The following is a 16,363-nucleotide window of genomic DNA, read 5'->3' as shown; positions in this document are numbered from 1 at the left end:
TCAAGTAGCGTGTTCCCCATGGCCAATGTTCGTTGACTACGTATGTGAGACATGGATTGTCCCACACAAGGAGAAATTTATCTTGGCCTGGACAAATAAGGTGATGCACCTAGGCAACACAACAACAAATAGGTATTTAAATGTTTTATTATTTTAGTCAAGTTTCTTTTAATGATTGTTTGGAACATTATTGTTATTAATTTGTCTTCTCTGTTGTGTGTTTTAAATGTAGGGTTAAATATGCTCATTGGTCTTTGTAAAGGGTATTACAGAATAGCGTTAGAGACCTCTATAGTGTTTGGGATGCAATGAACAACATGATGACGCTGCAACACACTGAAATTAGAGCATCATTCGAAACAAGTACGCATGTCGTTGGTCATGTTTTTAAGAAAACCTTATACAAGAGGCTTCTAGGAATGGTGTCAAGGTACGCTTTAAATGAAATTTAGGTTGAGTTTGAGCGTGTACGTCATTTGAAAGACAATCTGTCTTCTTGTGGGTGTGTCTTGAGAACCACGCTAGGTCTTCCTTGTGCATGCGAGCTACAAAGGTATGATGGTGGCAGCATCCCACTGGATGCAGTCCATATGTACTGGAGGAGACCTAATTTTTCAGACCAGGGGCTATGTGAGGCCGAAGTGAGCATCAAGGAAGAGATTGATAGAATACATAAAAGATTTGAGGAACTTGATGTTTACGGGAAAGTTACCTTCAAGAGTAAACTCTGAGAATTCGCGTTTCCCGATGAGACCTCTATGTGCCCTCCTCCAACAAAGGTTAAGACGAAAGATGCCCCGAAAAGGTAATGAAAAGAAGTGAAAGATCGACAAAGCGTGATCCATCTTATTGGGAGTATGTTGATGCTTATCATTCGATTCAAAACAGCAACACCTCAGTCAGACCCAGTGCATCATCTTTTGAACCATCGAAGCCAGCAAGGATGATCCCCATGCTGGATCAATTTCCGCCATTTATGCATGGTTTCATTGAGGATGTTGTTGATGTGAAAGCGGATGGTAATTGTGGATATCGGTCAGTTTCCGCTTTGTTAGGTATGGGAGAAGAGTGTTGGGCCATGATGCGTAACGAATTGATTAAAGAACTTGGCAAATGGTCGCAAGACTACATAAAGATCTTTGGTGGCACGGAGAGATATGAACAGCTGAGGTTGTCCCTACACGTGGATGGGTTATCCAAGGTATGTGTTTTATGCTTTTTATTTATATAAATAATGTTTACATGAGTGACACGTGTATTTGTTTTGTGATTTAGGTTAGTATGGACAAATGGATGGATATAACGGATATGGGATATGTAATTGCGTCAAGATATAATGTAATCCTTGTATCATTGTCACGACAACAGAGCTTCACATATTTTCCTCTCAGAAGTCGACCACCGGCCGATTCTGTTGTGCACTGCATGATATGCGTCGGTTATGTGTTTGGTAGTCATTTTGTTCAGGTCCATTGAAAATTCGTTTACTCAAATAATTTCAATTATTGAATGAGTTGGTTTGTTTGTTTAAGTTATTATTGTAATTTCACTTACAATAGGTTTATCTGAAAGATCGTTGTCCCTTACCGCCTATGACGTTGTTGTGGTCAAGCAATGCGTATCCGGAGGCAAAACAATGGCCAACTGCATATGTAGGTAGAATGCAGCAATACTTAAGCCTAATGACAATTAATACAACGCATGTAGACCTAAGCGGACACTGAACTTGTAATATTTATGTATCTATATTTACATTGGATTTATGTTCATGTAATTAATGAATTGTTCCGTGAACAAGTGTTAGTGTGTCAAATTGTTATATTTGTGTTGAATTGATGCTAGTTATATGTTTCTAACAGGCCGAAAACCAACTTTTTTATTTTTGGTGCCTCGGTTTGAGGTGCGATTCGATGGAACGGGGCGCTGCTTTTATTTTTTTTTTTGTTCCTTGACGTGCAAACATGCCAAATAGCGGCCCTAGACAGTCTCAAGCGGCTCCCACATAATTTTAAAAAAAGCCCGAACAGGGGTACTTAGGCATGTTTCTAAAAGGCCCAAAACCAACTTTTTTATTCTTTACTGTACGTATATATATGGTTAAAATATATAATTTCAGAATAGTTATAAATTTTAACATTTAAATTACAAATTAAATTTTAATAACAAAGCAAATTTGGATAAATTAATTTTACCTCACTTTCAAAATGGTTTTTCATCAATTTTTCTTCTAAAAAAACTAGATGTACTGAAAACAAAAAAATAGACATGTTTTGATTATTTTTTTAAAGTTTCTTAGTGACCATAACATTGTATTACTTTAACATATTTTTTCCAACATGACAATAAGTTTATTTTACATATTTTTTTCTTTAATAAAATTGTCATGTCATAATTTTTATTTTTTATTTCCATATTTGAATGAGTGGAATAACATTATTTTCAACATGACAATTTTTTTTCTTTTCCTAATATTATCTCCTTGTTAAATTATTTTATCTTCTTTATTTTATATATTCAAATACCATTATAAATGTGATTCATGTGTGTGGTTTATATTTAAATTTCAAACCATATATTTATAGAGAGACAAACATAAATCATAAATGATGTAAGTAAATGTGTTTTATGACATACATAAACAAATACAAAAATTAATAATTTAAGTACAATAAAAATATAAATCCTAATCTATGCGGCGTCTCTGGCGCAGCCTAAGACTTCCATCTGCGACGTTACCTCTAACTCTCTTCAGACAACGAGTCATGATGTCATGTAAGTCAATGCCCTCAATGACCATCCTGAGGTTGATGACCCGCTCAAAATCCTCAGCAATCGCTCCTAAATCCTCAGCCATCCCTTGACATCCTTTGCAGTGAACCTGTCACAGCCAAAATAACAAAGTCAGTATCACATCTTTAAAAAATTTAAATTATGAAAAACTACAGAAGTTATGCTTACCACTGAATGCGTAGGGAGATCGGTCACGACTGAAACCTCGGGGATGGGTGGCTCGACGAACTCCTCATAATGAGGGGGAGGCGGATGTCTCGGTGCAACAGTCTCCTCGGTCCGCGTGATGAATGGGTGCGATATCCGAAAAAACCACTCCATTTAGTCTGACGCCACCTGTCCAGGAATTACACAGAGCTCCCCTGAAGGCACCAAATGGTCTGAAAAATGCAGCTACCGGTCATCTATATCATCACCCGTCAAAGAATCACAAACCGGCGGCGGAGGGACCATCTGAAGGTAGCCAAACTGTCGAAGAACCCGCTCAGGTCAAACGTACACCACAATCTGACCCCATCTGAGCTGGCCGGTGTACGACGATATCAAGTCAAAGCCCTTGACTCCCCGGTGCTCACCATAGGGCATCCAGCACATGTCAGTCACAGTCAGGGCATCCAAACGTCTCTGATACGGGTCTCCCTTGATCCCCGTCATATGAGCCTTACCCGTAAGCCATTTGCATGCCTGTGGGCTCCCCTTATCATAAGCATCATGAACGACGGATGTATGCACTGTAGGAAAGTGCTCGTATATCCAGCACTACAAACACATAGTCAACATCAATAAAAAAAAAGAGATTCAATGCTACTTCAATTTAAATTATCAGTGATAATACGTACCTAGAGAAGTGTAATATAACCGCCCAGCTGCCGTGTAGAGGCCTGCGATGCGTCGTTCAGATGCTCGTACATGTGGACTAATACAGCTGCTCCCCAAGCGAATCCCCCTGCCCGGGCCAGGTCCCTAAAAGCCTCCAGGTGCATGACATGTACATGGGTTGAACTCTTGTTGGTGAAAAGAGTACAACCCACCAAGTGGAGCAGATACGTGCAGGCTGCTACAACCCATCGTCTGGCCCTGCACTGGCTCTCATACAAGTCCCGAAGCCACCCCAATCGGACATGAGGCCCACCAGCCTGTCGGGTCTCAAATGTAAGCTCCTCATGATTGACCTCAAGAAGCTCCATCAGTAGACCAATGGCGTCTGAAGTAACCAGCGGCTCGAACGTATGCAACGCGCCAGTGATGGGAACGTGTAGGAGTGACGCCACGCCATCCAACGTGATCGTCAACTCGCCTACTGGCAGGTGGAACGTGCTAGTCTCGCGATGCCACCTCTCGACGAAGGCGGATATGAGTCCAGGATCAGTGGTGATAACAGAACACCTGATCAGTGGACTCAATCCGGTGTCAGCAATCAACCCTTCGATCTCAGGCGTTGGTCTCCCAATTTTATCTACTTTTCTACCGTGGGAGACCAACTTCGGATCGGGTCGTTCCTAAATTGAATAACAATTTATAATAACGTGCATATAAAAAACAATCCAACTACAAATAATTTTTATGTAATTAGTCAACATTAAAAACTACGTACCTGTCCACTCCAGATGCTGTGTGCGGCATGCTCAGCAAAATCGGTCAAAATCGATGGGTCGCGTGGTCCACTGGGGAATCCCTCATCTGCAACAGGTGACCCCAAGCTCCCATCAATAGCCACTCCCTCTGTCTGAACAGCATCGGCGGCGCCTGTCATCTCTGGGGTGGCATCAGACACATGAGGAACATCCTCATGCTGTAACATCCCATTTTTTTCGTTTATTAAATTTTAGAGAATAATGATATTTTATAATTAAATAAATAAAGAAAAATAGTTATAATAAAATAATGGTTTGAGAGAAAATAAGAAGGGTATTTTATTATTCATTTGATGGAGAAAAAATAGAGTTTCTTTTTTTATAAAATAATAAAAATAAATAAATAAAGTAAATAATAGGTCGTGAATACCCCTAGTTATAAATAGCGACATGCTAGGTCAGTTTTCAGACTGACTTCTCAGCCTCTTCTGCCTACCAATTTCGTTTTTTCTGTCTTCCTCTCCCAAAACCCTCTCTTTTTCCCGCAGACCATCAAACTTGTCTCAGAAAAATGACGATCTTAGACTTATTCACCGTTGGATCGTCGTGAAATTTAAACAGCATGTTCGAAATCCATTTCCGAGCATTCTCACCGTTGATAATTTTGATATCACATCTGAGCTAAGAGAAATGTCTCTCGCATTGTAGCATTTTTCTTTCCTGCAGAAACCCAGAGCTGTCTTGGTAAAACTACAATTCCCATTTCGTTAACCGTTGGATTGTTGTGAAATTTGGATATGTTGTTCTAAATTCAATTGCGCACACTTCCACCGTTGGGAATTTTGAAATAATATTCGCGGAGGGAGAATAAGGAATCGCATGAAGACAGTACAAGTGGAGGTTTCAATCTCTTCTCCGTCTCTCTGACGTTTGGGAATTCTATCGGAGCAGTCAAAAGAATAACTGAAGGAATCTCAGGGAACCGCTAGAGATGTTACTATCGCTAGCTGAAGACACGTGAGTCCGCTCAAAGGTAAGGGATGAGTTTATCGCAATTGAGAGTTAGAATGAACATGCGTAGGGATCCTTAGAGAACTAAATTTGGGTGTATTTTGGGATGTTTATTGAATTATAATTTTTCTTTATGATTATGAATACAATATTATTGTGTTCTATGTATTAATTGATGTCCTGATGAGAATTGATTGATAAACTTGAGTGCTCTTGATGTCTTTGTGTTAACCAATGGTTTTGATTAATTGATTTTGATACAATTGTGAGGAACTATTTCAGAGGTTTTACATTCCATGTTGTTATAAAATCTTTTGTATAAATTGTTATGTTGAGGTTATGAAATGATGATTCAAACTGTGAGTATGCGATAAATTGAACATGTGACGGATGATGAAATACATGTGTATTGAGATGAGATGTGTGTATTGAGATGAGATGTGTGTATTGAGTTGTGACCTATGAACTATGCAATCACACAATTGTAAGACCCTTTAAAATGATTTTGAAAACAATTGAGTAGATGTGTGTATTGCATAGTTCATAGGTAAAGTGTATATGATTCATGAGGTGTGATAACATGTTAAATTGAGATTATACCATTGTGATTGAGATTAAGTGTATGTGATAAATTGAGTATGTATATGATTGAGATATATATGTGCATTGAGTTGTGAACTATGAATTGTACAACCACACGATCATAAGTCCTTTCAAGGGCGACGAGTTAATGCTAAGTCCCTTTTAGGGCGACGAGTTGATGTTAAGTCCCTTTTAGGGCGGCGAGTTGATGCTAAGTCCCTTTTTGGGCGACGAGTTAATGTTAAGTCCCTTTAAGGGTGACGAGTTAATGATAAGACCCTTAAAGGGCGACGAGTTAAAATTATTTTGAGAACAATTGAGGAGTCGTGTGTTTTGTACAGTTCATAAATAGAGTCTGTGTGCTAAAATGTTTTCTGGGTTGGACCTGAATCAGGAGGGAGAGGCCCTGACGGACTCTTCGGAGTGTAGGCCTTGCGGGTCACACGGTTTGAGTGCTCCTTTAAGCCTATGTTGATCCCATATGGTTGGAGCATTCTCGCAAAACACTGTGACCCTGACTGGTCTCCATATGATATTATCTAGTGAGAGTGACTTGACTTACTATTGTGTGGTTTGTCTTGTCATGTACTCCTAGGCACCCGACGAGGTTTTTCACTGACATGGTACCACATTGTATATAGGCTTGAGTCTTAGCATAACTGTTGCATACACTTGCTAATTGTTTATTATGAAATTGATGTGTTATTATGTCTTGATCGGAGTGTGTGATTCTTGTGTATTGTGATTGATGATTGAAAAGTGTGATTGATGAATGAAAAAGTGATGAAATAGTGTGAGATATGCTAAGTAAATTGTATTTGGCTACTATATGTTGTGTTGTTTCTCTCTAGTAGTTAGAAATGTGATAACTCACTCCCGGTTTGCTGTTTGTGTTTGGATCCTGTGATGATCTTGAACTTTGTGTTCGGGGAAGCAGATGAATAGGTGGATGACAATGAAGAACCTCATGCTAGAGGACATGAGAACACCACGCTCTGATAGGATGTGACATTAGGATATAGGTTCTATATTAATTGTATGAAACTTAGATGACCTTCTTTGAGCCGAAGTGAATTTATTATTTATTTAGAAAAATTTTATGATAATGTTAGAAAAGTGAATGTGAGCCTTTTACCCATTTGAAAGGCTTGTATTTAAATATGTTTTAAAAATACTTTTAATTAATATTTGAATTTTTATTCCTTTATTAATATATATGTGAGGGGTAGAGGGTGCCACACATGCAACTGAGGCACATCCTCAGGTCTCTCTGTGACGTCCTCACGCAGACGAACCCGTTGCCTACGTGCTGAAGCAGTAGGCCTACGACGCCGAGGAACATCAGCCTCATGCGCATCCTCACTAATGCCTCTACCTTTACCTGCTCCTAACGCACGACCTAAACCTCGTGTTCTAACCATGATCTGAAATCATGAAGAACATTTATTTTTTTCGGTCAAATTAAATATTCAAATAATTGGTAACATAGCTTTGTCATTACAAATTTGTTCAAACACATGTTTTGTATGTTTCTTATTAATTTGGTCAAATTAAGTTTTCAAACCTCTATTTGCATGTATGGTTGAAAAATTTGTAGGGCCTTTTGTTAACAAGGATATATCTTCATATCTAATTCTAATGCCACTGTGTCCAAATGTATCATTTCACGACTAATACAATTTAGTTTATGTTGTTTCACTCAATTGGATGGGTAAGGTGCGTGTAATCAATTGGATGGGCATGTTTGTGATTCACCAGTTTCTACTTATCTCATATGGTATTAGCTTTGAATTCTCATGCTTATAACAGTGCTTAGATTGTGTAGGTATCAGATTAGAAAAATTTGTTTTCAATATCAAAAGAATTCCCATTAAGTATTTAAGACATCTTATTTTAGAAATCAATTTATCTTTGTTTCACCTCGTTAATCCACTTTAAGATAAATTATACTTTTAATTGTGATTTAATGATCAAGTCAAAGATCAAACTCCAGATCTTAATTAAAAAGATTCAACTATCAAATCACTTGTGTTAATAACTTTTAATTGTCATTACATTATGTTGTCATGCGTGAATTGATGTCAGTAATATTTAACCAAAGTACACATATGCACATTTACCTGATATATGTGGGGGGGATTAGAATATAGAATGTCACTAACAAAAATTTAGAATCAAGTACTGAAAATATAATTAATGGCGTGTCTCCATTTGAGGAGTTCTTCTTCCCCTAACACTCAGTTTTTTAGACTGAAATTTATGTTTTGAACTTCCAATCATACATATAATAAGCACATTGTGATAGTCTATAGTATATGCCCTTGTATGAGGTTTAAGCTTTGTACAAAAGGTACCTATCTTTAACATTCACAGTTGTAAAATTTTAGGTTTAGTGGAGTCTTTATAATTTTGTCCACAAATGTTTGGAAAGGCAACAACAGGGACACAGTCATTTAGACATCCTAACAATTCAATTTAGACATCCTAATGCATATATAAATCACACCAAATATAATTTCAATTTACATACAAACGCAATTTTTAATAGCAACTAAATAACACAAACTAGCTAATAATATGAACAAAATCAGGTATAATCTAAAAAAAGAGCAAAAAAAAAACAAAATACACAGCAAAACATGATCCGCGGAAGAACTTCCGCAGGATCTTCCACGAGAAGAAAATATACCCTGCGGAAGAAGCTTCCGCAAGTTCTTCCGCGACAACAAAATGTAGCCTGCGGAAGAAGGTTCTGCAGGATCTTCCGCGGGATCCGCAGAAGATAACATTCTTCCGCTGGATCACGCGGAAGATCCTGCAGAACCTTCTTCTGTTGGATCACGCGGAAGATCCTGCAGAACCTTCTTTCGTTGGATCACACGGAAGATCCTGCAGAACCTTCTTCTGCAGGAATCTGCGGAAGAACCTTCCACACTTCTTCCGCATGACCCCGCGGAAGAACACCTTCTTCCGCTATAGTTCCCAGAAGCCACTTTCAGACGCGCGGAAGAAGGTTCTTCTCACGGAAGAACCTTCGTCTTCAACCTCCACCACCACAGGTCACTAATGTCGTCTATCCTAAGGTTCCTACGGCCATTTACGCCATTCAAACAGATACGAGGAGGTTAGAAGACTAACCTTGATGGCGAAGACACGAAAAACAACTTCAATGGAGGATGCCAACTTCAGATGAAGGGAACAACAACTTCAAATGAAGGGAACCAAATTTGAAATGGAGAAGGAAATGAGGGCGCGGAGGAAGAAGGGAATAAGCCAATATCGGGGAAGAAGAAGCACGAATGGAGATTGTTGGGTGCACGGGGAAGAAGAAACAAGCGTGGAAGCAAGGGGAAGAAGAAACAGGCGCGGAAGAAGAAGTGTTTTTTTTTTTAATTACGTTACTTTTATTTTTTAAATGAAGGGTATTTTTGGTACTTCATTGAATTGTTGGGTGCACCAGCAATTTTGCTGGGTGCACCTAGCAACACCCCAACTGGAAAAGGGACAGCAGAGAAGCCAGGTCCATTTACTCTGGTCATGTTTGTTGCCTAGGAAATTGGAAATTGCCTTGAAAAGTGCAAAACAGGATTCTTAAACGTAAGATGTATTCTTTAACACACTTATGTGTTTGGAAACACATTAGAAACCGTTAAACGTGAATTTCCAACACAACTATTAGATGTCTTTTCATCACTTTTGATGTGATTTTGCTTTAAAGGAGGATTTCATATGTGAAACCAAAAATGCATTTAGTAGTAGGTGATCTGTGTTTTGACACACAATAGTAGGCCTTTCGGCCCAAATCTACAAAACCTCTAATTATGTGGATTAGGGAAAGGTTGATGCATGTGTTGATTCCCAAATTACATATCTATCAACGCTAATTTAAAAAAATTTATAATAGTAAATCTTAAATTAGCAATAAATCATATATTAGTAAATAAATACTTGTGATTTAGACTTAAAAAGATATCAAGAACTAAACATACATTTAATGATAAAATTAGGATATGGAGGAGTTATCAGCTCTACCATGCTCATCTAGCACAGGTAAAATAAGGAATAGAGGATTTTTTGTGACTATTATATATGAAAGACATTAAATAATTTAGCCAGAACAGTGATGTTGTTTCTACATTGATATCACCGTTGAAAGAAATGTATGTTACTTGTGCATTCATTCAGCCAATTGTGAATACGTCTTTGCAAATGCAAGGATTAGTCTTTTACGACCGTTCCAAATAAATAACACTTCAATCTTTGTACGAAAATGAATAGTTTTGATGTGTAAAGTGATATAAAAGAAAAGAAAGAGGTGATAAGATAATTCAGTACATGTGGACTAGGTTCTAGCTTAATGAAAACCTCCAAAACAAAGGTCACCATTGCATTCCAAATAATATTCCTTAATTGCTATTGGAAAACGGTTCCTGATTTTGGAAAGTTGTATTATCCCAAATTCCCAATGAAACAAAAGCCTAGCCTCTAAATATGTTGAGTGTTGTATCACTCCGAAAGTGCATAGAATGATTCAAGATGAAAAACTCAAATATGTATCTAGTCCCTGTGATTTCTTTGTTATTTTCTTTTTAAATCACTTTCCACATTAGAACATTTCATAAAAGATTTTAAACGCGTTGATATGAGAATGCTTTACACAGAAATTAAACTAGTTTTATTAAAAAATTTAAGTGGTGTGAACATAAGATAAATGGTTAGATTCACATTTAATTTACCCCGCCTAGGGCCCAAGCGATAGAAAATTGGAAAGCTATAAATAATTAATGGTCATACATAATCTAACCAAAAAGAAAAAGTAACACCTAGCCATGTGAGCATATAGCACTTGCTTCGAAGATACTATTTATTTTTCTCAGAGAATGCTCTTTTGGAACGGTAAATGGAGTCCTTGACGCCTTTTTCAGTAAAGGCTATGCTTTATATAAGGATCTTTATAGGAAGAAGGCAAGGATAAACAATGCTGTACACGTTAACTTAAGCTGGAAATTGAAGTTGGTGATTTCACCTTGTCCCCTCACTCCTTTAGTTCTATTCTGGTCATTAAGTAGTAAATGCTCTCTCCGCGGAGAAGTCTCGTGCAATCTTGCTCTCCAAGAGGGATTGGATCATGAATTCTCCATTGTGTTAACCGTCGGTTCCAATTAAGTTCAATTGTTTATAAGGGTAAAAATGCTCTTTTCCTTAAAGGAGAGTTCAGTAATGGGAGAGTTTTTACTTTTTCATAAATCTTAAAGTGAAAAACTATCATTTTCATATTTCGTATGTAATTAATAAAAAAAATTGATAGAAAAGTATAATTGTCGTAAATCAATTTTAGCTCACTTTCCCACAAAAACATTTGTAAAGAGGGGGGCATGAATCTAACTTTCTTGAGTGGAAGGAAAATATTAGTTACATATTTTACATAAATCTTTAATTTTCTGAAAATATATTAAGACTAATCAAATATATTTTACACATTTTTAAGAATCATGATTCCCAGGAATCGACTTTTCTAGAAATATGTTTTTCGGATATGAAAAAATTTCTACTACCAAATGTCCACTAAAAGTGTTTAAATCTGAGTAAATTATGTAGTCATTAGAGATATAATTAAGTGAAAATTAGTTAGTAGTTAATTAGTTTCCTATTTTTATATAAGCTATGTTAAATTTGTTGATGTAATCAATCATTCTCATTTCAATACACTTCTATTTTTTAATTTTTTTCTCCAATTATTTCTTTTGCCCAACCATGATTCATAGCATGAGATCACAAATATAATAATCATCTTAGGAATATTTTTGTCATTGTTTCAACTTTTTTTTTTCTTTTTTTACTTCATTTTTTTTCCATTTTGTTTTTTCACCAAGAAAAATTCCATTGAACTCTTTATTCTTCTTTAATACTTTTGGTTCTATTTTTCTCCATAGATGGATTTTTAACATCACTCCTTATTATTACTACCCAGGAACCTTTCTTATTATTCAATTCATGATCTTTGAACCTGATTCTTGAATCACTATTACACATGTGATCTTTAATAGCATTTCTTTTGCCAAATACTTAGTAAAAATGTTTCTAAAAGCTTTTGGCAACATTTAAAAAAAGTCAAATATAAATAAATGTTACTAATATGTTTTGTGACATTTTTTAAATGTTGCAAAAAACTTTTAGCAACATTTTTACTAAGTGTTAGACAAAAAAATAATATTGCTAAAGGCCACATGCATGGCATTGAATCCTTTGTAACAACCCTCAAATTTTCTTTAGCAATGTTAGTGTTAGTTTTGTTTTTTTATCGGCATAATAAATACTTTATATTATAATTATAATAAAAAGGTACAAGATATACCCATATATACATAGAAGAGTCCTATGTATCCCTGCCCATCTATGTCACCATGAAAAAGAACCAAACAACATGCAAGTTGTTTCAACCTCTCTACATCTAACAAAACACAAAATATCAACATGTGTTGTATATAGCAAGCCTCATCCCACAAGCATGTGCTATCACATGCAAAACTACTTTCCCTGTGTTATTTTTTTTTTTCCGGCAAGCCATTTGAACTCCTTTTGACAAGTGTCTATGGCATGATCAGACTTTCCATCAACATATCCACGTGAATCTATAGCCCCTGCTGATTGCTGAGTCCATTGAGTGTTGAGTTATATCTCCTTTATTGCCCCTTGTATCTTTTACCCTTTTATCCGTTGGACAAAAGCTAGGCCCCTTCACCCATAGATCATTTTTCTCTACACTCTGACATTCACAATCTCGTCTGACATACTCCTCCTATGTACTTTAACATTGTCATCTCCACCTAACAATGCTTTAAAAGGCATGGTTACCAAAATCGGGATTTAACTCGTAAAATCATGAGTTTACGATTCCGCATTGCCTCCACAAGTCAAATCGTGAGTAGAATGGCGAGTTTGCATAGACTCAGGCAAGTTAACATAGACTTTGATATAAACGGAAACAACGTCGTTTTGCACTCTAAAATCCTTTTCTTTCTTCCTCCTCACTTCTCATTGCATTGTTTGCTTCTTGCTTCCCTGAGTTCGCTCACTCCATTAATTGGTTGACCATGTTTCCTCACTCCATCTAGCGATGACTTCTCTACGACAGTGAAGGCGACGTGTGAGTGCATGGTGGCCGCAGGGAGTTTCTTTGAAATAGACGATGGTGAAGTACGTGGTGGACTGGTGGTCAGAGGGAATTTCTTCAGTTTTCATCTCTATAGTGTTGTTGTCTTCTCTATTCTCTTTTCATCCTCGACGACGGTGAAGCACATGGCCATGACCAAAAGTGCTATGCCATGACTAGGTTTTCCTCTTTTCCTTTTCTATTTTTTAAATGCTTTTATTTTAAGAACTTATGTTTTGTATTGTATGAACTATGTTAGTTTATTGAATTATTGTTAAAGTTTGTTATTTTGATTTATTTTAGGGTTGAAATATTTATTTATGATTTTATATATAGGAATATTAATATATTTTTTATATTGAGTAAACTCTTACGAGTTTACGAATCGATTCTACAAGTCGAGTTTACATAGAAACATGAGTTTGACAACCTTTCTAAAAGCATTGTTCTCCTACATAATCCTCCTACGTATCAAGCCTGGAGTGTGATACCTTGACATAATGACCAACTCTATAGATGGACACCTTCTTCACTTAAACAACCAACCCAAAACCCAACAATTGCATCCTTTTTGTACAAAGCGATAACAACTTCTAAATCTTCCTCGCGAAAGTCTTGGGCAACACCTCTTTAACCACTGCCACCTCTAGGAAGTGTGGAAACCTCTTTCTACAAAACCACACCTCCAACCACACCACCATTACCTCAGGTGCGCACACAACACCACCTCCACCACCATCTCCACCTCCACATTTCTTGTTCCTTATAAATCCTTCAAATAACCCAACATCACATGTAGGCCATGGAAAACTAACTCCCTCACTGTTACACCGTCGCACTTCACCCTAACATCGGTGGTTAGATCAACCATGTCCACCTCCGTCATCGCTACTGTCCTCACTCCTTGCCTCACCTACAACCTTGCTCACTCTGTCGTTGGAAACTTATTCCACCCCTTCTTCCACAAACATGACACCACCACTCCCAATGTCTTTGTCATGCAATACCTTTTCCTCACCTTAATCCCTAACTCCTCCATGCACCACTCCCAGCGTCAGTGTTAGTTTCATGACAAGTTGGGTTTGAAGAACTCACCTTCGTCCTCTTCTCACCATGAGAATAAGGAACCTCCTAAGAAGGTGGCTTAATTTTTAGAACATGTTCTGAGGGGTTTTTTTCAGCTAAAACCTCAATCCTATTCACGTTGCTTTTAAGACTAGTGATTGCAAGTGCAAGTCATTTTCGTTGGTGGTTTGATTGATGATTTTTTGCTACTTCATACTTGGAAGCTTTAACAATTTCTTAAAACCTTGAGCCATGAGAATTGGTCATTAGCTCATTTTGTTATATCACCTTCTTACAATGGATTTGCCTTGATTAAAAAATTGGTTGTTGTAGTTTCTTGTTTGGAGGATGTTCTTAAGTTGTTTGCTTTAGTGAGTTGAAAATAGTTCACCAAGGATTTTTTAGTAATCCTCTTTGAGGCAAGCAAGATTGTGACAAATAAGGATATTGATTCTCACATGTTCTTCATATTCAAGTAACAAAAGGAATGGTATATATGAAAATGGGAAATTTCTTTTTCATTTGTTTTACAATTAAGACAATGTGATTTGAATCTAAGACTTCATGTATGTAAGCTAACTAAATTCCCATTGTTAGGAAAACCTTAGAGCATAGTTATCATGTAACATCCTAATTTTCTAGATTGAAAAGTTCAGGGTAAAAATAGTTTGTGTTTGCTGTGATATACAATGTGGTAGCATTATCTTTAGTGAAATAATTAATATAAAAGATAAGACCATCATTGGATTGCTAAGTAAACACGATTTTAAGCATTGATTCTAGGAAAAAGTGATAAGTAGAAATACTTTGTCAAGTTGTCGGTCAACAAAAGTCAATGGCAACCTAAAAGGGTCAAAGTAAGGGAATTTCTTCGTTAATGGAGTTTTGTAAATAGGAGTTCTTTAGGCTAAAAATAAGAGATTTAGGCTAATTAATGAAAATTTGGAGCACTAATGTGCTTAGGCATGAGGAATAATTAGTCTAGTTAATAAGAAAGAGGATAATTAAATTTTCACTCACTCTAATTTTTTTTAGTTAGATCTAATAAAGGGAATTAATAAGTGAATTAACTACCCTAGGATCAACTTGGAAGTTAGAACTTAATTAAGAACTAAATAGAAGGTTTAGGATCATTAAGGGGTCTAAAAACCTAGAATGAATTATATGTGGGCCCTCCTCATAAACCTAGGGACCATATAAAAGAGGGAGAAGCATTCCTCTCTCCCTCATTATTGGTCTGTCGATTTTGGAGATAGAAGAGAGAGAGTCTTCTTCTCTCTTGAGCTAACTTGGAGTGTGTGTGTGTGTGTGTGTGTGTGTGTGTGTGAAGTGAAGGGTAGAGGCTCTAGGTGAGTTTCTAAGCACTTTCTCATGCTTTTCTTCATTTTTCTCTTCTCTAATCACTAGAACCCTCATGTTCTTCTCTTGAATTTTCATGTTTATGCTCTAGGTAGTGCTCAAGAGTTCAACCCATCTCCTACTCATTCCTTTTCTTTTTTTTGTGCCAATCAAGAGGTAAGGGAGGAGTACTTGGTCTCTTGGAACCTATGCTTGATTTGTGAGAAGTTAAACTTCATTTATGTTGTGCTTTTGTATGTGTTAATGTGGAATCTGTAACTCTGTGTTGTGACCCTATGAAAGATTCGTGCATTATTTGTGAATTATGGGCACAAAAATGAATTCCTTCACCCCCAAAACCTACAAAAGCTTATATGATATGTCTCTTTTGGAGTTGTGCAACATTTGGAAATGAAATTTTGATTTAGGGCAAGTTATGTATGAATAACCCTCTATTTTTGAAATTTCTAAATTTGAGGTTGGAATCTGTATTTATGGACCTCAAAATTGAATGCACTAGGTCCACAAACCTTGGGCTAGACATGAAATATACCCCATTTGAGTTATTATAGCTTATGGAATCACAACTTCAAGTTTTACCCTTTTTCAGTGAAATTCTCTCTCTTTTGCACGAACTGCACTTAGGGGCTCAGTTTTTATGGATTTTGACCATGGAAATGATTTCCTCATGTTTGAAAACCTAGAGTTCAATATAAATTTTGTGTAAAATGGATTTCTACAACTTTTGAAAATTAGAAAACAAGTTTTGCGAACTTTAATCACAAGTGCATGGAAGTTTGAGCATTAGGGCTTAATGGGGATCAATTTGGGAAATTCAATGTCCAAAACT

At 36.7% G+C, this 16,363-nt stretch overlaps 2 protein-coding genes across 2 annotated transcripts; one reads left to right on the top strand and one right to left on the bottom strand.

Moving 5' to 3' along the window:
* Nucleotides 1-808: 808 nt before the first annotated feature.
* On the top strand, nucleotides 809-1,476 carry LOC102668771 (uncharacterized). The gene is made up of 2 exons (XM_006579147.3): nucleotides 809-1,201; nucleotides 1,276-1,476. Exons 1-2 carry the CDS (start codon nucleotides 809-811, stop codon nucleotides 1,474-1,476), a joined length of 594 nt encoding a protein of 197 aa, XP_006579210.1.
* A 1,803-nt stretch (nucleotides 1,477-3,279) lies between these two features.
* Nucleotides 3,280-13,996, bottom strand: LOC102668631 (protein MAIN-LIKE 2-like). Its single transcript, XM_041014653.1, has 4 exons — nucleotides 13,934-13,996; nucleotides 4,385-4,582; nucleotides 3,672-4,289; nucleotides 3,280-3,549 (listed from the first exon to the last, which is right to left on the bottom strand). The coding sequence occupies exons 1-4, from the start codon at nucleotides 13,994-13,996 to the stop codon at nucleotides 3,280-3,282; spliced, it is 1,149 nt and encodes a 382-aa protein (XP_040870587.1).
* Nucleotides 13,997-16,363: the final 2,367 nt, after the last annotated feature.

Source organism: Glycine max, chromosome 4 (assembly GCF_000004515.6).
Source record: "Glycine max cultivar Williams 82 chromosome 4, Glycine_max_v4.0, whole genome shotgun sequence".
Taxonomy (NCBI): Eukaryota; Viridiplantae; Streptophyta; class Magnoliopsida; order Fabales; family Fabaceae; genus Glycine; species Glycine max.
The sequence above is the reverse complement of the archived record's forward strand: the minus strand, read 5'-3'. Positions and strand labels throughout refer to the sequence as shown.

Excerpts from the sequence above, each read along its gene's own strand:
- LOC102668771 (XM_006579147.3), top strand. The coding sequence starts at position 809 with ATGAAAAGAAGTGAAAGATCGACAAAGCGTGATCCATCTTATTGGGAG. Across the intron at positions 1,202-1,275 it reads ACGTGGATGGGTTATCCAAG|GTTAGTATGGACAAATGGAT; the intron begins GTATGTGTTTTA and ends TTTGTGATTTAG.
- LOC102668631 (XM_041014653.1), bottom strand. The coding sequence starts at position 13,996 with ATGACGGAGGTGGACATGGTTGATCTAACCACCGATGTTAGGGTGAAG. Across the intron at positions 4,583-13,933 it reads TGAAGTGCGACGGTGTAACA|CATGAGGATGTTCCTCATGT; the intron begins GTGAGGGAGTTA and ends GGGATGTTACAG. Across the intron at positions 4,290-4,384 it reads ACAGCATCTGGAGTGGACAG|GAACGACCCGATCCGAAGTT; the intron begins GTACGTAGTTTT and ends TATTCAATTTAG.